Source organism: Mixophyes fleayi, chromosome 8 (assembly GCF_038048845.1).
Source record: "Mixophyes fleayi isolate aMixFle1 chromosome 8, aMixFle1.hap1, whole genome shotgun sequence".
NCBI lineage: Eukaryota > Metazoa > Chordata > Amphibia > Anura > Limnodynastidae > Mixophyes > Mixophyes fleayi.
This window is the reverse complement of record NC_134409.1, coordinates 34,055,421-34,076,429: the sequence shown is the minus strand read 5'-3', so window position 1 is coordinate 34,076,429 and position 21,009 is coordinate 34,055,421. Positions and strand designations below refer to the sequence as shown.

Genomic DNA, 21,009 nt, shown 5'->3' with positions numbered 1-21,009 from the left:
GCTCCGTTCAGTCTGGGAAAGTTTTGCTTGGTAGTGACATCATTACATCATAGCTCAGCTAGTCCTTCACTGACTTTGAGTAGCAGCAGTCAAAAACTTCACAGGTAAGAAGCTTCTGGCTGCTTCACCTCATTTTCAACAGTCAGCACTCCATGTGGGGTCACCACAGGGACATTAAAACACTGGCCATTGGTGGGCAGTGAGTGGCAGTAAGTTTAAAAAAATTATCGCTGCGGTATGCATTTGAATTTATCAAGCCGGGGCTCATTAGTGAGACCTGATGAAAGCCCCCCCATCTAACCTAACTAAAACCTCCTTCACCGGCATCCTAACGCTGCTGGTGAGGGGAGGATTTGACTCTAGTGGCTACTGCACATGCACAGCTAAGGCTGCGCCTTGCAATGGAACCCCGGTGCCTGACAGAGAGGCGCTTCTCCAGCTGCGATGCAGTCCAAAGGTCACCTTTAAGGCTGCCGGCAAAAAGCAAAGATTTTCATTGCTTGTTAAATTGGGTCACATCGCAGTTTCCCCAGCTCCACCATGTTTTATACAGCCCCCTCTCTCTCCTGTTTTCTCCATCCACCTCCCCCCTTCTCTTCATCCCCCTCTCCCCTGTTTTCTCCAGCCCCCGCTGTCCTGTGTTACTGCCACATTCATTCACACATGGGCTCTCAAGTGTAAATAGCAGGCGCACAGCCTGTATTACAGCCCTGGTTTTTCTAAAATTATTTCCGTGCTATCCTATGTGCAAGGTAACATATAGTAAAATCAGAAAAAATGTTTTGTAATGAAGATGGTCTGATGATATTTTGATAGTTTTCAGGAACCAGCAGCATCTTGATATTTCATATGTGCTTTAATGCTACTTTATTTTTTCATTTCTATATTATGTTTAGATTTAAGGCATCTCTTACCACAAGATTCTATAAAAGTGTTAGGTTATTTAATCATCAAGCAGATTAACATTTTTGACAACTGACTTGTATCTGGAAATATCTTAAAAGGCAAGAGTAACTTGCACTGATTAAAAATTAGCCTGTAGTTAGAGGCTAATGAGCCGGGAGTCAGTAAGGCCAAAATCCTGGAGTTAATCTCTTGGCAGTTCAGTTAAGCATCTGATTCTATTCTGCATTAATGAAATATATTTTCAAATTAGATCATATGATGCCTTTTTGGTGATACTGAAAATGATCCCACAAACCATATCAATGAATATTGCTAAAACTTGCACTTTATTAAAGAATTTTGTAACATAAAGTTTTTCAGACTTTGAGTCTGATATTGCATTTGTCTATTTTTGGAATAAGCATGGTTATTTGCATGTCACATTATTTTCTACTAGCAAACTTCTCAACATTACAGTTCCTGGAATTGTGACACAATTCATACCGCCACCAAGAAGGGCACAATGCAACACCATAGTTCACATTAAATTGGTACAATTATGGGTGCCAGACTATCTCTTGTTCAAATACACACATTACTCTTACATTCTTCATAAATTGATATGTTGCAATAAAATCCCACAATGTGCTGTTGATTTTACCCAGAAGCTCAACCTCACCCTTCATGTATATATATACGTCTATAATATATATATATATATATATATATATATATATATATATATATATATATATATATTTCTATATCCTGACTCGTCCAGGCATGGACTCCACAAAAACTCTGAAAGGGTCCTGTAGTAACTGGCACCGAGACGTTGGCAGCAAATCCTTTAAGTGTGAAAGTTGCAAGGTAGGCATCCATGGCTTTGACTTGTTTTTGCAGCACATCCCACAGATGATCAATCGGATTGAAATCAGGGGAATATGGAGGCCAAGTCAACACCTTGAACTCTTAGTCATGGCCGTCAAACCATTACTGAACAATTTTGCAGTGTGGCATATTATCCCTGCTGAAAGAGGCCACTGCCATCAGGGAATACCATTACCATGAAGTGGTGTACTTGACCTGCAACAATGTTTATGTAGGTACATGTCAAAGTAATATCCACATGAATACCAGGACCCAAGATTTTGCAGCAGAACATTGTCCAGAGGACCACACTGCCTCTGCTGGCTTGCCTTCATAACAAAGTACATCCTGGTGCCATTTCTTCCCAGGTAAATGATGCACACACAACATGATGTAAAAGAAAACGTGATTCATCAGACCAGGCCACCTTCTTCCAATTCTCGATGATCTAGTTCTGGTGCCCACATACCCATTGTAGGCATTTCAGCAGTGGACAGTGGTCAGCATGGGCACTCTGACCGGTCTGTGGCTACGCAGTCCCATATGTAGCAATCGGCGATGACACCTTTCTGTCATAGCCAACTTTTACGTTTTTCCGCAATTTGTGCTATAGTAGCTCTTTTGTGGATCAGATTAACTAGCCTTTGCTACCTAGAGGTATCAATGAGCCTTAGATGCCCATAACCCTGTTGTCAGTTCACCAGTTGTCTTTCCTTGGACCATTTTTGGTAAGTAGTAGCCACTACATACCAGGAGGACTGCTCTAACCCAGTCACCTAGCCATCACAAATTGGACTCCGTCACAGTCGCTCAGATCCTTACGCTTGCCTATTTTTCCTGCTTTGATCATATCAACTTCAAGAACTGACTCTTCACTTGCTACCTAATATATCCCACCAATTGACAGGTGCCATTGTAAAGAGATAAACAATGTTATTCACTTCACTTGTCAGTGGTTTTAATGCCCTGGCTGATCGGTGTAATCTATCTATCTCTCTAAGAGTTCTAAAAGAAAAAGTGTGATAAAATTCCTGAAATAAAAAAAGTAGAATACATTTTGGCTGGCTATAATGTTTAGAAGCTCTGATTTCTGCCAAAAACTACCAAGTACTAACAAATGTTGTCCAAACTTATGCACATGGCACGTTCACTGTATTATTTTATAAAATCTGTTACATTCAGAAAATAAATAGCAATTGAGTAATTGCCTGTTCAGAATTGTGCAATGATTAAGTTTGTAAAAATTGTGTTAACTTCATTTTACTTAAACATTTAGTGAAACGTGCAGTTTGACAAGGGGTGTCCAAACTAATATAGAAATTAAATATGTTATTGACTGCATACAGCTGAACCACTAAACCAGGGCTATGAGACAAGGTCATATAACAGATCCAGCATAACAATGATTGCTTGCAGCACTGTATTATGTCTGTGTTATCATTAATGGAATTTTAATAATGACTTAATTCTCTGTGCAGAACTACTATGGAGCTGCCAGGACTATCCTTTCCGATAACCCTCTCGGCTTGACATGTGGAATGGTTTGTCCAACATCAGACCTCTGTGTAGGTGGATGCAATTTATATGCAACGGAGGAAGGACCAATTAATATCGGAGGCCTACAGCAGTTTGCAACTGAGGTATGTAGTGATTGCTCATCGTTTTGTACAGATGTAAAGACATTAAAGAAAAATAAAATGGTAATGATGAAAAACCCGAGAGGTCTGTGTCTACAACCTAAATGCAATTTTTTACAGGATATAATCATATTCGTTTTGTAAATAAACCAAAATCAGGTTTCTTAAACATCTATGAGATGTTTTATTTCTATGACACTTATTCAGGGGCAAACGCAGGATTTGTAGAGGGGAGTTTCCACACTGGTGGCGTGATGTGGAAACTCCCCTCTACAAATCCTGCGTTTGCCCCAGCATGCGTGGGGGCGTGGCTATAATTTTAGACAGTGCTTGGCTGCTCTCCAACTCTTCCTATACCCATAATATGCTGCAATGCTGTGTGGACTATTGTTAGGTGCACGCAGCTCTCCATTTTCAAGCAGAGCTGTGTGAAGCGGGAGCAAGGTCCAGCCACCTCAATTATACAGTGCCCAAGGTTTGGAGGGGGTTTCCAAACACTAGGAAACCCTCCCTTGGTTTGCCTATGTTATTTTACCAATTCGTAGGACAAGGTGTCTCTGAAATGCACTGTGCTATCTATGGATGATACTTTACTTCATATGTTATAGAAACAGAATGGGAAGCTCTCAACTCATGCAATATGTGCACATCTAGATTTTGAATTATTTGTGAAGAAAAAAAACCACTATTTTTTCCCTATACTAAAATGTATATATGCAAATAAAGCTGAGAAAGGGAAAAAGTAATGGCACTCTTATAGAATATAATTAAACTTTCCACAAGTTAGAGCTGTGGTTTTTCAGAGCTGGTAAAACCAACTTGTGATGCACTGTGGCACTAAAGTTTAGTGAGAGGAATAGATATGTTTTTGTTGCACTACCCTGGTGATTCCTTGTATGAAGCCTTAGTAAATTGATACATATATGGCAAAATTACCCTTCTAACTCTGCTACACAACCATAAATGCAACTCAGTCAGTTAAAGTGGGTCAATGGCATTGTGGAGTGTGTTTTAGTCTGTGCCATCAAAGGGTTAATCTTTAAAGGGTTAATGCTCCCCCCGCCAGAACACATCAAATTTCCTCTTGTATTGAAGTAACTGTAATCAAGGTTTCCTGACATTTGAAAAGATGCTTTGAATGTAGATAAAATGTTGCACCAATTACAAATATAATGATATGCTAAAAATGCATGCTGTAATTTATAATTAAGTGTTTGTTGTAAAATGATGTTGTAAGTGCATACAGGGTTAGAATAATAACATATTTTAGTGAAGTAAAATATTCTTATTTAATATAACCATTTTTATTTTATAAACTATGTAAATCAACAATATATTTTCTAATGTATTCTGAATTTTGAAGCACTTGTTTTAGCTAATTACATCTATCTATCTATCTATCTATCTATCTATCTATCTATCTAGATAGCTATATATATATATATATATATATATATATATATATATATATATATATCTCTATAATATGAAAGCCTAGCGGCGTGTGTTAGTCTGTGTGTGAAAAAAAAAAAAAACAAGCTGCAGCGCCACCTGCTAGGTGGAGTTATACACTGACCTACTAAATTCTTACCATTATCTAATATATAAAAGTAAAAGCCTAGCGGCGTGTTTTAGTGTGTGTGTATGTGTGTGTGTGGAAAAAACTATTTTAAAAGCTAGTAAAGGCTAAATTTACGAGTTGAGGGCTCAAACTCATTTTTGTGAGGTAACTTTACCTCATGAACACACATGTGTAGCGGCGTGTGATAGTGTGTGTGTGTGGAAAAAACTATTTTCTCAAAAAGGACTCATCTAATTGACCTGAAATTTGGTATACTGACATTTTTTGACAAAAAAAATAGAATAGTGAAGTCAGTTAACTTCCATTAACTTCCAGGGGTAGTAAAGGCTAAATTTACGAGTTGAGGGGTCAAACTCATTTCTGTGAGGTAATTTTACCTCATGAACACACATTAAAAAGGGCGCTTGCGTCGGTAAGTAACGCTCTTCCTCTGAGGAGGCCTGGGCTAGGCCCAAATGCATGACAATAACCTTTTTAAGACCTTAAGTAGCTTGATTTGACTAGAATGCATGAGTATCATGCACGGGTTAACTTGTATGTGTATATATATATATATATATATATATATATATATATATATATATATATATAGCTACATGTGCCCTTGGGGGCCTCGGTAATATTTTGAACATGAGGAAATATTCTTAAATATGAGTAAAATGTACACTGTATATTGTTGGTAGTTTAGGGTTAAAAGATTTTAAATACTGTAGATGTCTTTACATTGTCTGTGACTATTGTTAAGTGATATTATTGGGAGTTAGCAAAGAGCCTATTGTGGCATACAATATTTGTGTTGTTAGCTTTGCTATAGAGTCACAGATCAAGAAGTGTACGTTTGTAAGTGAATAGTAAGATATATTGTTATTTAGGAAGATATAAGTTTGGGAATACTTACTTTGGGAATATAGTTGCATTGTATTTGACTATATGGTGTGACACTGTATAAAATAGCTTGTAAATATCTGCTAGTTAAGGATACACACTGTATAGTGTAATCTGCCTCAGCTATCTCACATCCCCTCCCCCCTATGAGTGTAATGGCTACTAGTTAAACAGATGTGGGATAAGATCATACTTGCCACCTCTCCCTGAATGTCAGGGAGACTCCCTGAAATAGGGGTGATCTCCCTCATTCCCTGAAGAGTCTGGCATTCTCCCTGATGCTGAGCTAGTACAAGATGTGGTTGGCTTTGCCATCTGTGGCATGATGACACTGTTCAGAAATTGTGTCTCATGTCCATGTATTGATGCCTATGGAGGTGGCCATTTTTATGGAGACCAAGATTTAATCAAAGACTAACAGGTAAGACAACATGACTTCAGGTCAGACTAGAGATTAGTTAAAATTAATGTATTTTTAGTTAGAATGTTTTTACTGTTTTTGGTAATAGGAATAAGCAGTCGGCTGAATAGGAGTCAATTTTGACTTCAGTCAAACTCTCCCCCAGCCCCTTTTGGCAGGACGCAGAAAAGCAGGTGAGGCAGCTGCACTGCCACTACATTCTGTTGACACTACTGAAAGCAATGCTGACTCCACATCTATTGTTGCACTTACCATGGAAAGGGTTAAGGTTTAGGCAAGTAATTTTGGCTTTCCACTTCTGACAGGTTGTTCCAGTTTGGAGGAAGATTGTTTGAGCAGGGAGTGCTGTGACCAGTTTGCAACTCTGGGACAGTGTGGAGACTTTTGCTTTTTCTAGTGACAATGAACAAATTTTGTATGTGACATATTTGGAAGCTTTTGGGGTGACAGATCCTGCCCATGTCATGGTCAGTGACAGCTCTAGCAGCACTTCCTCTGCTAAGGCATAAATGTTAGCAGCAGATGTCTCTGCATTGGTTGCCATAGATTCTATCCCAGGTCTTCATTGATGTTCAGAATCATACTGTTGCAGGTAATGAGTAGCCCAGTGTCTTCGACACTTGTTTCTTGCTTGACAGGTCAGAGTACATTCCCTTTTTAGTGACCATAGTAACTAATCTCAGGCCCATGTAATTGACTGATTGCTGTATTTTGGTGGACAGGATCCAAGCACACTGTCAAACATTCAGGCAGTACGCCTTGAAAGGCAATAGAACTGGAAGTAGAACATGTTATTAGTATTATTATTATTTTCATAGATTTGTGCTCAATGCTCCGCAGCACCGTAAAGTAGAGAAAACAGGATATACATTAAACAGGGACATACAAGGTAGTCAAAATAAATGCAGACATGAAAATAATGGGTATGGAGGGCCCTGATCATTAGAGAGCTTACATTCTAAGTAGAAGAGGGCACATCTGAAGCAAGAGGAGCAAATGTGGCTTAGAGTGAAGATTGGGACAGTTGTAAGAGTGCATCAGTTTGAATATTATTAACAAACTCTAAAAAATAGATGTTGGAGTGTTTCTATGGGAGTTTGTGCCCATTCATTCTGTAGAGCATTTGTGTGGTCAGGCACTGATGTTGGATGAGAAGGTCTGGCTCACTATCTCTGTTCCAGTTCATCCCAAAGGTGTTCGATAGGGTTGAGGTCAGGTCTCTGTGCGAGCCAGTTAAGTTCTTCCACACCAAACTCTTTAAACCATGTCTTTGTAGTCTTTAATTTGTGCACTGGGGCACAGTCATGTTGGTATAGAAAAGAGCCTTGACACTGTTGTCACAAAGCAACAGCATTAGATGCATAGCATTTGAAGCATAGCATTGTCCAAAATGACTTGTTATGCTGAAGCTTTAAGAGTGCCCTTCGCTGGAGATAAGGGACCTAGCCAAAACCCTGAAAAACAGCCCCATACCATTATCCCTTCTCCACCAAACATCACAGTTGGCATAATGCAGTCAGGCAGAAAACTATTTCCCGCCATCCGTCAAACACAGACTCAGCCATCTGACTGCCAAAAGAGAAGAGTGATTCGTCACTCCACAGAACATGTTTCCATTGATTCACAATCATGTGTCAGTGTGCTTTACACCGTTCCATCTGACGCTTGGCATTGGTCTTAGTGATATGAGGCTTGCATGCAGCTGCTCGACCATGGAAACCTATTCCATTAAGTTCCCACCGCACAGTTTTTTACTTACATTAATGCCAGTGTAAGTTCGGAACTCTTCAGCTATGGAATCAGCAGAGCTTTGGCGACTTTTATACACCAATTGCCTTAGCAGTCATTGACCCTGCTCTGTGATTTTATGTGGTTTTCCGCTTCATAGCTGAGTTGCTGCTGTTCCTAAATGCTTCCACTTTCTACTAATATAACTTACAGTTGACCGTAGAATACTAAGCAGGGATGGAATTTCATAAACCGTCTTATTGTAAAGGTGGCATCCTATCACAGTACCACGCTTGAAGTCACTGAGATCTTCATAACGACCCTTTTTCTATCACAAATGTTTGCTATTGGAGACTGCATGGTTAGGTGCTTGATTTTATACACCTCTGGCAACGAGTCTGATTAAAACACCTCAGTGCAATAATTAACAGGGGTGGCCAAATACTTTTGTCCATATATGTAAAAAAGATTGTTTATTAGTAGAAAATATCTACAAAGTCACCTGCTGAAAGCTAGAGTGTCAGCTCCGTTTATAATAGCAAATTTCGGTATGTGCGTGTATCTGTCTATCTATATATATATATATATATATATATATATATATAGATAGATAGATAGACAGATACACACACATACCGAAATTTGTATATATATATATTTCGGTATGTGTGTATATATATATATATATATATATTATGTATAGATATAGATATATATATATATAGATATATACACACATACCGAAATTTGCTATTATAAACTGAGCTGACACTCTAGCTTTCAGTAGGTGACTTTGTAGATATTTTCTACTAATGAACGTTCTTTTTTTTAACAGTTATTAACTATAAGTTATAATGGCCCAAAGTGCTGCTAAGGGTAAAAAAATCCAGTCACATCAATCCGTCTGCTTTATTTAGTGAATAGCTGGAGAGCTTAAGAGTGCAGTTACTGGTCCTGTTTTATTTGTGCTCTCAGCCATCAACCAAAGCCATGTTATTATTGATCCTACTGCAGCTGACACTGATGCTGACATTTCTATGCTAGACATGCTTGTCACGGAGACGCTGCATTTGATGTCACTGCCAGTGGAAGAGTGACAGGACTTTAGAGGGTTTTATGCTGGTGATGGTGATATCTGTAGCAAGTGTGTCCAGTACTTGAGGTGTCTTTCAGCATTGTCTGTGTCTTAATTACCAAGGATATTTTTAAGCAGCTACTGACTACATTCATTAGTTAAGGGTTGAAAGACATATGCAGAGTATCTAAAACCTGATCTTTCTTATTATTTCAAAGGGAAGTTGAACTTACCATAGTGAGCAGTTTAATGGCTGCACTGACATTACAATGATTAATCACCCCAATCACACTTGCTTATTTTTTAAACTAAGACCCATGCAATAAAGATAATTGAACATGATTTCTGGATACAATACTGTACAACACTCAAAAGAAAAGGGAGCGTGGATAGTTTTCCTGGTGTGAGTAACGCCCGATATTATAATTGTAAATGTAACTATACTGTCAGTATGTCCTAAAATATATTGAATTGTTTATCATATTACATTTATTATTAAAATTGTATGCATATATTGTGATAGAAGCACCAGGCAAGTTGTGAATGGCAAAAGTATATGTCCCAGGCTGTCTTATATGCTTTTAAACCCCAGGGAGATTGTCTGCATTTGGGAGCTGGTATTAGTGTCCCTGAGGTATAAATTGAGAGAGAAGGGTGGGCTCCATTTAGAATTTTCCAACCAGCTAGCACCTGCTGGTTATCAGGAGTTGCACCTGCAAGGTGCTGACAAAAATCTGCTAGGCAGTTTCCTTGGTCTCTCAAACCTGGGAAAGAGGTTGGATGCCTCCTGAGAGACAGTGCAAATAGTGAACAGTAAGTTGTAGATTTTGTATGTGTGTGGGACACAAGGTTCCTCACAGGAGAGAGGAAGTTCCTGTGTGTTTAGTGCCAGACAGTCAAGGTGTTTATTTTAACTTTTTCTACATAATAAAACCACAGACTTGTGTGACTTCTCTGCTGCTGTACACTACCATCTACCCCAGAAGATGGCACCTGTTCCCCTAACTGCTGAGGAGGAAGAAAAATAGCTGGGTCTGTGTTGTGGGCAGGGCAACAGATGCCAACCAGTGGCTAGTGACTAGTGAGGGGACTGAGTGTCTAGCTAGAAGCAGGGTCGCATGGTATTGTAAATACTTCTGTTTGTTTGATTGCTGGAACTACAAGGGTTTCTGTACAATCCTGATATCCCTGGATAAAACTACAGCAAAGTGGGTCAGCAAACCTATGTCAGCATCAACTGTTTGGCATGCTTGTCACAATATATAGAAAAATATATTAACAATCTCAGCAGATGACTGCATAAAATGTATTGTGCATAAAATAATGATAGATTGATTTTTCTATCCTAAAATAATAGTTAATATTGATATGTAAATTAAAGACAGAGCTAAGATCTACATTTAGATCATATTAGTAAAATTATAGTCATACAGACTACCTTATTAAGAATATTTCAAATTGATTAAAATTGAACTCAGGCTGATCAAAGATTAGGGGCTAGATTTACTAAGCTGCAGGTTTGAAAAAGTGGGGATGTTGCCTATAGCAACCAATCAGATTTTAGCTTTCATTTATTTAGTACCTTCTACAAAATGACAGCTAAAATCTGATTGGTTGCTATAGGCAACATCCCCACTTTTTCAAACCCGCAGCTTAGTAAATCTAGCCCTAAGGGTTCTATTTAACAAGTGGTAAAGTGCCACAATGCTGACATAAACGCTGGCACAAAGGCTCTTTCACCACATGTTCATTATCAAAAGGGTTAATGCTAGAGAAATCATAGATTTATCCAGCATTAACCTAATTTTTGCCACTTACCGCTGTCCCCATTCACCTCTATTGGGACAGCAGCATAAGTCAATGTCATCTCAGGATCTCTGGATTACTGGTCTATATCAGTGGGATCCAGTTGAAGCCTCTCCGGCTTTGCTGGATTCCTCCTGGTAGAAATGATACGTTTGGTGACATACCTTTTCACTCTATTTGGGATGGATCCCAAATTCCAGGAGGACTAGGTTGCATCCTGTAAACTGTTTTTCTCCCCATTATTTAAATGTAAACCAGTGTAGTTACTTTCAATGTTCAAAGTTACTAAACCAATGTGACTACTGCACTTTTATATTTGGATATCCACATAATGCACACAAGATCTCTGTAAGTGTATTTTATATCATTATCATCACCATTTTTTGGAATCTTGTCTGACAGGTCAATCCATAAAACTACATTTTTTATGTCACCTCCTTTTTCCTGCTAGCTCCCATAAATATTTGCTAAACATTTCGAAGAGGAGCTGCAGGAACTGATATGAGTGGGTTTATAAATACTTCTGAGATCAGCAGGATATTATATCTTTATTAGAAATCCCTACGAGTGAAGTTCCATTGTTTTGTGAACTGATGTGAAACTCCCAAAAATTATTTTGCCTGTTATGCTACTCATTTTTTTGCATATTGTGAGTTTGGTGGTATGATAATGAGGTGGATTATGTTCTTAGCTTCAGGTGACTCTAAACTCATGCACTGCAAGAATTCAAGCATGCATATTTCTATTGTTAAGACTTAGAAAACATTAAAAAATAAATAAAAAAGAGACACAAAATGAACAAAAAACAAACAAAAAAGCATCAATCTACTATAAAACCAATCCACCCCTCTAGGGTCTCCCACTAGATTTTAAATAAACTCTTAAAACAAGATATGTGAGAGGTCTTCACCTATAGGAAACCACCTTTCCCATTGAGAACATTATTCTCTAAGGTACTTGGATGTCCCCAAGACTTGTGCTCAGAGAAGTAAGAGTTTATCTTGGTTGCCATAGCAAAGAGGAACACCAAAAGATAAACCAGATAGCATGCAAATGGCCAAGGGCAGGCAGCAAGCAGTGATTACCGGAGAAGAGCCAAAATTCAGAGCAGGCAGCTAGCAAAGAGGTCCAGAAACATGGCAAAGGTCTAAAGAAGGCAGCAGGCAGCGAATATCCAAGAGCAAGCAGAAGTCAGGCAACAGGTAATCAGCAGACAAAGGTTTTCAGCAAAACAGCAGGCTTCATGAATGTAGGTCACAGATGCTATCACTGGTGACCAATCACAGGCTCCTGCAGAGACAAGCCCCAATGCAGGGATCAGAGGAGCAAGTCACAAGACCGGACAGAAAAAGCATCATGGCTGGTTGCCAGACACAGCAGAGTGTGACGAAAGAATTAAAGCGGACCACTTTGAGTAGGTGGCTCATAACCAGACTAAATGGAACTGTATGTTCTGTTCTACCGTTAAATTATATCTTACTATGACATTTTTTGATGTCCAAAATAACTATCACAAAATCATGATACAAATATGTTGATATTCTAAATTGATGAATATCTATGTGCTACAAAAAAAAATATATTTTTTTTATACATTGGCACCTTGCTTACCAGATTTCCTGTTTGGTCCTGCCTAGTTTGACATTGACATTGACCATTGGCATCTACGTGTTGATTGGTCCCTCCTCTGCCCAGGACATTCTACATGTCTGACAAATTATTTACTTTACTTAGGTTCTAGTCAAATATTTCTATAAAATATCAAAACAATCTATTTCTGGCTTTATATCTCTAATTATTTTTATTGCTTTTATTCCCTTTTGTTATTATTTTGATTAATGTACTACATTTGTGATTCTGCATAAAGGATTTTCATGTGTAATAGCTCATCTCAGCCAACTGACAGTGTTTGTTTTACATAACCCTATAAGCTGTACATGTGTGAGTATAAGTAGCATGTGTATATTTTAGATGTCTGAAGATGGATCACCTAAGACAACGGAGTTAAGCTTTTTCTTTTTTTCCCCTCCCCTGGAAACAATGATAGATCCCTTGGCAGAATGTTACATTTTAGAAACTAAATGCAAGCAATACCCATTAAAGCGTGATCTGTGTTTCCTTTTAGTCTTGTCATGATGATTAATAGACATAAATTATACCTTGATATATTGTACTAAATATCTGCCATTTTTCTTTAAAATCATTAGAAATCTATTACAAAGGTTTGTGCTGACACTATGATTAATACTGAATGTGCGGCAAGGGATAAATATTGCAAAACCGTGACACTGTGATATTTTGAACGTATGTTTTAAATTAAAATGTAAAGATCTGGCTTCAGGCATGTGATCATTCTTTCATTGTTGAATAAATTGGACATATATGTATACATGTATGTATTAAAAATTATATTCTGTATTGTGGGTATTACATATGTAGTACACTGTACATTTGTTTGTGTGTGTATATCATTAGATAGTTCAGCCTACCCCATAACCAGGGGCTGGCTGTCAGACTTTAGCCCGGGGGACAAGCACATAGCACTGGGCCATAAGTAGCGGCCCATCCTTAAAGGGTAGTTTTCGGTACAATATATATTTATCAATATAAAAAGAGGCTATTTTAGTGTTTCTTAACCCAGCGATACTTTATTATAAATGATAAATCTTAAATATTGGAAACAAATAATGCAACAAAAAAAACAAACCTCACTTTATATTACATTTTATTTTATATGTCCCTTCTCCCTACAGCCCTTTATTTATTTACTTTTACACATACCTGGCTGATTATAATGGGTATAAATCATATAGCAATAGGTTATATAATAATGTTCTATTACAGTACTGAACATAGGGGATGATTTATCAAAATGCAAAAAGCCCTTTTGCTTTAAAAACCTGTGGGTATATTAACTAAACAGCAGGTTTGGAGATGTTCCTTTAGCAACCAATCAGATTCTAGTTGTCATTTTGTAGAATGTACTAACTAAATGATAACTAGAATCTGATTGGTTGCTATAGGCAACATCTCCACTTTCAAACACGTAGCTTAGTAAATATATCCACTGAAGTTTTTGCCAGCAAAAGGGCTTGTTTTTTGCTTCACACTATATACAAATATGGTTATTATTTGATTTAGGGTTAACCTAAAACACATATAAGGGATGCTACTGGGAGGAGCAGCAGAGCACTGGGTGTCAATCTGACATCCTAGCCCAGGGCTGGATTAAGGTTCTAGGGGTACTTTAGACAGGGGGGGCCCTATGATGTAACATGGTTATCATTTTAGACAAATACACAGGCAATACTGTGTGCACTACTGTTAGGTGCACACAGTTCTGCTTTCACGAGCAGTACACAGTGAAGCAGGACATACCTCCCAACTGTCCCCTTGCAGTCAGACCAAATCCTGACTAAGCGAGACAGTCATCCAATTTCCGGACTGCCTCAGAACATTCAGGACAGCTGGCAGACTGTCTTGCTCTCTCTCCTACCTGTTCTTGTCTTTTTCACCACCTGTGGCTGGTGTCTTTAGAACAGTTGCTGCTTGCCTGGAACCTGGTATGTTGGGGGCCCTATTTGGAAAAAAAAATAAGTACATGAAATTTAGAAAACTCCAACCAGCCCCGATGTTAAATCAAAATAGCACCCATGTTTTATAATCAGGCCTCCCTCCAGCTCCAACATTAAAATAATAGTATTCACATTTGATAAATAGATCTGTTTCCCTCCAACTAGTCCAACATTAAAATAATAGCATACACATTTAATAAATAGACCTATTTTCCTCCCTCCAAACAACCCCAGCAATAATTAAAATAGCATTTACGTTTAACAAATATAACCATTTCCCACAACAATCCCAAATAATTCATAATCACATTTAATAAATAGACCTCATTCTCCCCAAACAGCCCCACAATTAATTAATAGCTTACCACCCCAGCACTAAATTAAAGGTCCAATTACTCCATCTTAAATTCAGAGGACCCACTATTAAATTAAATTGCCCCACAATGACCCCACAAATAAAATAGCACCCAATAATTAGCCCCCACCTGCACTCCTCGATTAAATTATTAACCTACCTCCCACATTATTTTAAGACCTCCCTTCCTCACACACACACTGCACCCATATACTGGCCCACTCACACACACCCTACACTCCTATACTGGCCCCTCTCTCACACACACACTACACTCCTATACTTGCCCGTCTCACACACACACACTGTACTCCTATACTAGCCCCTCTCTCTCTCACACACACAATACATTCATATAATGGCCCCTCACAGACACACACGATACATTTTTATACTGGCCCCTCACACACACAATACATTCATATACTGCCCCCCACCCCCATACATTCATAGACTGGCCCCTACACGCACACACACAATACATTCATATAGTGCCCCCACACACACACACACACACACTACATTCATTTAGTGGCCCCCACACACACACGCAATGCATACATATACTGGCCCCCCTCCCCCCCCAACACACACAGTACATTCATATACTGGCCCCTACAAACACACACAATACATTCATATACTGTCCCCCACAAACACACACAATATATTCATATACTGCCCCCTCCCCCCCCCCCACACACACACACACAATGCATTCAATACTGGCACCCACACACAGACAATACATTCATATACTGGGCCCCACACACACAATATTTTCATATACTGGCCCCCACACAAACACACAATACATTCATATACTGCCCCCCACACACACACAATACATTCAAATATTGCCCCCTTTCACACAGACATTAATTTAGCTTACTGACAGACACACACACACACACACACACACACACACACACATTAATTTAGCATTCTGACACACACACATTAATTTAGCATACTGACAAACACACATGCACACACACATTAATTTAGCATACTGTCACACACCCACGCACATACAAACACATTAATTTAGCATACTGACACACACGTTATATTAACATACTACCCCCCCCCATCTCCCCCCTCCCTCCCCCCCCATATTTTACCTGGTTCAATCCACACACGCTGTCAGTTTCTTCACCTCTTCACACATGGGACGGCACCTGTCACGTGGTGTGCGTCCCATGTGACACAAATAGAGGCACGCGCACACAGTGGAAGGAAGGGAGGGAGGGGGGATGGATCGTTAGGATCTGCAGCCAATTGGAGAAGGTGGCTGCTCCCCAGAGAAGGGGCCAGCCACCAAGTACAGACTATAGGGACCGGACAGCCCAAAATAATCTTTTTTTTGTCCGGCCCCTGCCCATAATAACATATTACCAAAAGAAATCCATTAAAATCTTTCTTAAATTACTGTTTTCATACTTGCAGTAGACTGAAACTCTTCTGCTGGATGGAACGCAGGCAATCTTGTAGCTGAGAGATGTTAAAAAACAAACAAAAAAATGACAGAACTAAAACATTGTTGTGTGAGTATATATTAAGAGGGCACCATTCAAGTAAAAAAAAAATTGTTTCTGAAAGTACAAAGAACTAGCATTTGCACCTATCATGGAAATGTAAGACAATAATGCATTAATGTGGTAAGCAAGTAAGATTTTTTTGCTTTACTTTCATTCTTATCTATTAATGTATTAATGTACCTACTGTTCTATCCATAACTTTGTAGTTACTACTTATATATAGATCATTGGTTTACTGACCTCTCTATAGATCTCCAGGACGTTGGCCTTCTCTATCTACCCCTTGAGAGACACTTAATAGTATTTTTTTCTGTGGTGTTGGACTAACTGGAGTCTGAAGGTTCACCAGGAAATCTAATTATAGGAGTCTCCTGAAGAGTCCAAATTAAATTATAACCTTCAGATTGTGTACTGTATACTCAAGATACCATATATTATACAATAAGAGATGTTTTGAACCATCTATCAGTAATGAATTGCCCTAACATGCTACTGGGACCCACAGAGGCTTGCATTTCACCAGTGAATCCACTGGCAACCTGACTGGCTAGTCTCAGTCTGTTTTACCGAGCATTTCATACTTACAAACCAGGAATAATTCAAACAGTATTTTGATTTGCTGAACATTTTACAGTTTTTATGGAGATAGCGTTCCTGAAGATAATTTCTTATATGAGCTCAGTTCATGTCCCTTGCATGAATCACTGTTTGCCTTCCATTAAAACTTTAAAATAAATAGCTTATTATAATATAAAACATACTTGTAGGTAAAAGCTAGAAAATGAATAACAGTTAGAGGTAGGTTTATCAAACCTTCTAAAAAGGAAAAAGGGAGGTATTGCCCATAGCAACCAATCGCATTCTAGTATAATTTTCTAGAATGTGCTAGATAAATAATAGCTTGAATCTGATTGGTTGCTATAGGCAACATCTCCACTTTTTCTTTTTGCAAAGGTTTGATAAATCTATCCCCTAGTATGCCCAGAATGTTAAGATAGGTCTTCCAATAAACCTTTTCTAATGCACATTTAAATTAGAAAGTCTGAGTATATAATTTAAAGCATAAAAAAAAATGGTCCTGACTCTTCAACCTAAAATCTTTTTTTGTGTGTAAATTGTAAGGTATGACATATTAACACGGTTTTAGAAAAAGCACTTATTTTTAGAACAATTGTAGCTGTAGAAATTATTAATTTTTTAACGTAACTTAAATGACCTTCATTGCCCTTTTATCTGTAACATTGCCATGTTTTCCTTTTGCCGTTTAAAGTGTTTAATCTCTGAAGTATGTAATGAAGCATTTTAAAAAAAATTTCTTCTTATCCACTATTCGGCATTGATGCTGTTATTAGAATGTCAATTTAAATGATTTTTATTTTTGGCAGAGAACAAACCTTGGAGGAAAATTATAAGTAAAATACAGGATGCTTGTATGTGAAAGATTTATTTTGTACTTATCTGTAAAAGCTGTACGATGAGTGATACATCGATATGACATACAGAGAATTTTGAATTGTATCTAAAGATGTGAGCTATCGATTTACACTAGTCAAGGTTCAACCAAATTTATGCTTATTCTGTTGAGTATAATTGCTTGTTTACCTGTTTTAGCCAAGGAGTTGATGTTTTGAATTGTGATTTTGTTGATCTCGAATAATGCCCCTTTGATTCAACAGTACAAACTAAACTTATTAAAAAATTAAAACTTACAGCAACTTGATCACTGTGTAGGCCAAATACCCAGAAAGCAAAGGGCACAATGTCTCCTTTCAGCCAACAATCGCACTGTTGCTGTAATTTACTAAATTAATTTATCAGCCAACCTGATAAAACTTCTGATCTTTAATTGGACCATGCAATTGTTTTCGGTCATGACTTACTTGGCTTTCCTTATCCCGCTGAGAATTTATAGTGAGTGTAACTAATTCTTTAAAGCCTCCTGCCTGGATTCCAGAGAATTGTGGCATTAACTGGACCTGATGGAGATGTTACTGCATATTAGGGTCCTTCTACTTGCTAGCAACTGTAGAACAGTTTTGAAGTGATACAGGGGAAATAGTACCAGCTATTTCTAGGACACATTTCGAATGAAGGAATGTAAGATTTGGGAAAGATAATAGCAACAGAACATTCAAGATTACCCCTAAATGCTATATTATATTAGGTTAACCAAGAAGATTGCTTAACAAATTGTCAAGGCAAATTGGTGACCAGCTTCTCTTAGAAAGGCATAGAAATGTTTAACAGCTGTCTTCTTGTTCCTTAGTTCCCTATGTTCGATATGAATGCTGCTGTCTATTGCTACCTAATATAGTCCCTGTAACTTGTAAGTTGTCTCTAAGATTGACCAAGATTCTCCTTTTTTTTTTATAAACTGTTTTATTATGTCAAACAGAGAGCAATATGCAAACATGCAACCAAGCATGTATCAACACGAGACAGGATTGTGCAGTTTTAAACATTAAGGATAAAGTGGTGTCTAGTATCAATTTAGACAGGGCGTTGCTCATATAGAAGCAATAATAGAGTTCCAGTCTTCATATAAAGTTCAGGTAGGGTACTCTTCATTCAGTACAGTTTTTATGATATAATAATATAAAAAGAAAAATATCATAAAACGAAATATTAAGATAAAATTACTGAAAAAACATTCCTAGTGTTGATGTCAAGGTAATCAGCATCCGTTGACATCTCAAACTTTAATAACACCCAAGGTATAGAATAATTACTATCTTAATAAGAGCAACCTGTGCTGGTGCCTTCCGCACTCTTTTCTTTATCTTGAAGTGTAAGTCATCTATTCAGAAAACCTCTTCCCAACAAATATCAAGCATCCAAATATAAGATTGCAAACATCAATTATGAAGGTCTAGGCTAGGTGCTAGCATTGAGTTGCCTATATAAGAACTATTTAGTAGATTCAAACAATTGCATGATGTGTTTTTGCTGTTCATCTGTATCAGACGCCGTACCTGCTCTCTCCCTGGCAACCAGGGACGGTCGCCTTCCTCAAGCCGCTCGTCCTGTTCCTAGGTAATGGGACATCACCTTCCTGCCGGCCAAGCATCTGGGCGCATGCGTAGCCTATCGCGTCCTCATTGCTTGGCAACGAGGACACTGCTTTCTGCTTTGGTCAATGGTCAGCTTTTCTGGCCGCTGAATCTGCTATCCACCAACCGGAGAAGTCCTCTGTCTATTTAAGGGAGGCTCTGGCGCCATTAGGGTGCCAGAGTATCTAGGTCTTCCTATGCTCCAGCGTTCCTGCCTGTTTCCCTGCTCTCTGACTGACTTCCTGTGTACTGAGCTGGCTTCCTCTGGTTCTGCTCCTGGAGCTTCCTTTGGCCCGACTGCTCCCGTTGTATCTTAGCTTTGGCTTGCTGACTCTGGTTTGCTTATTCCTTTGGTACCACGTTTGCCCGAACGGTTTGACCCCTGCCTGTACGATCACGTCAGTTCACCATCCTTTTCGCTGATAGTTAACTTGGAGGGCCGCAACCTGCATGTCCCTTGCAGCAAACTCCAAACTCCCTTCCAGGGGTCCCTGGCGAAGACCGGGGGCATGTTTAGACTCTGTGACTCCAAGCTTAGCAGTCCAAATATCAGCAAGTGATTCCACTCCCTTCTCAACCTCGGGTATTTTTGCCCATCTGTCAAAATAGTAATGTTCTAATAATACATTTTTCACAGTGCCTTTTTTAGTAATAAGCTCAATGCCTTGCAGATCTGGGGCTAGATTTACTAAGCTGCGGATTTGAAAAAAGTGGGGATGTTGCCTATAGCAACCAATCAGATTCTAGCTGTCATTTTGTAGAAAGTACTAAATAAATGAAAGCTAGAATCTGATTGGTTGCTATAGGCAACATCCCCACTTGTTCAAACCCGCAGCTTAGTAAATATACCCCCTGGTTTCCATATATCTATATTTGAGCATAACATAGGGATTATCTCTTTCTTTAATCTAAGAGAAAAAGTAGTGCTAATAAAATTCTCGAATTTGTTCCAAAATCTACTTATCTTTCGGCATTACTATGAAAAAGGAGGCATTTGCTCTTTGACACTTTACACAATGTCCAGATCCATCCAATACCATATGTTTCCTTTGGTTTTGGGAGATGTACGCTCTGTTAATCACTCTTAAATGGACTTCTTGCAACATTGTAGACTTCAAGGACTTTTTGACAGATTTATGATATTTGAGTAAAATAAGGTCAACCATATTAGGGATGTTAGACTGCCAGCTCTTACAGATACCTGTCCAAGGGTGAATGCCTGTACATTGTATCAAATCTAAATACAGGTATTTTGTTTTAGATTTATTGGTGGACAAAAAATGCATCAAGTCAGCAAGGGCGGCTGCCAAATTACCCTAAGCATTTAGCTCCACAGGGATAGGTAGAGATTGGGTAAAGTGGCAAATTTGGAGAAACATAAAAAAATGTGAGTTTGGCAGACCATCATCATCATCAGCAGCTAGTTATATATAGACCATATTTATCATTTAATTGCTGAAACAAACTCATTCCACCTCCCGGGTCAAACATGTCTCTGATGGCCTGAATGCTCTTGTCCCTCTAAAGTAAGAAAGTAGCATTCTCCAAACTTGATGAAAAATCTGGATTATCCCGTATTGGTATATATTTGGTACTTGT

At 38.4% G+C, this 21,009-nt stretch overlaps 1 protein-coding gene across 2 annotated transcripts in view; it reads left to right on the top strand.

The window, feature by feature from the left end:
- Window positions 1-21,009, top strand: part of DPYD (dihydropyrimidine dehydrogenase) — an 816,112-nt gene that overhangs the window by 251,878 nt on the left and 543,225 nt on the right. For both annotated transcript variants that reach the window (XM_075182332.1, XM_075182333.1), the window contains exon 5: window positions 3,234-3,395. In XM_075182332.1, the coding sequence (XP_075038433.1) occupies window positions 3,234-3,395 (162 nt within the window). The remainder of the gene's footprint in view (window positions 1-3,233; window positions 3,396-21,009) is intronic.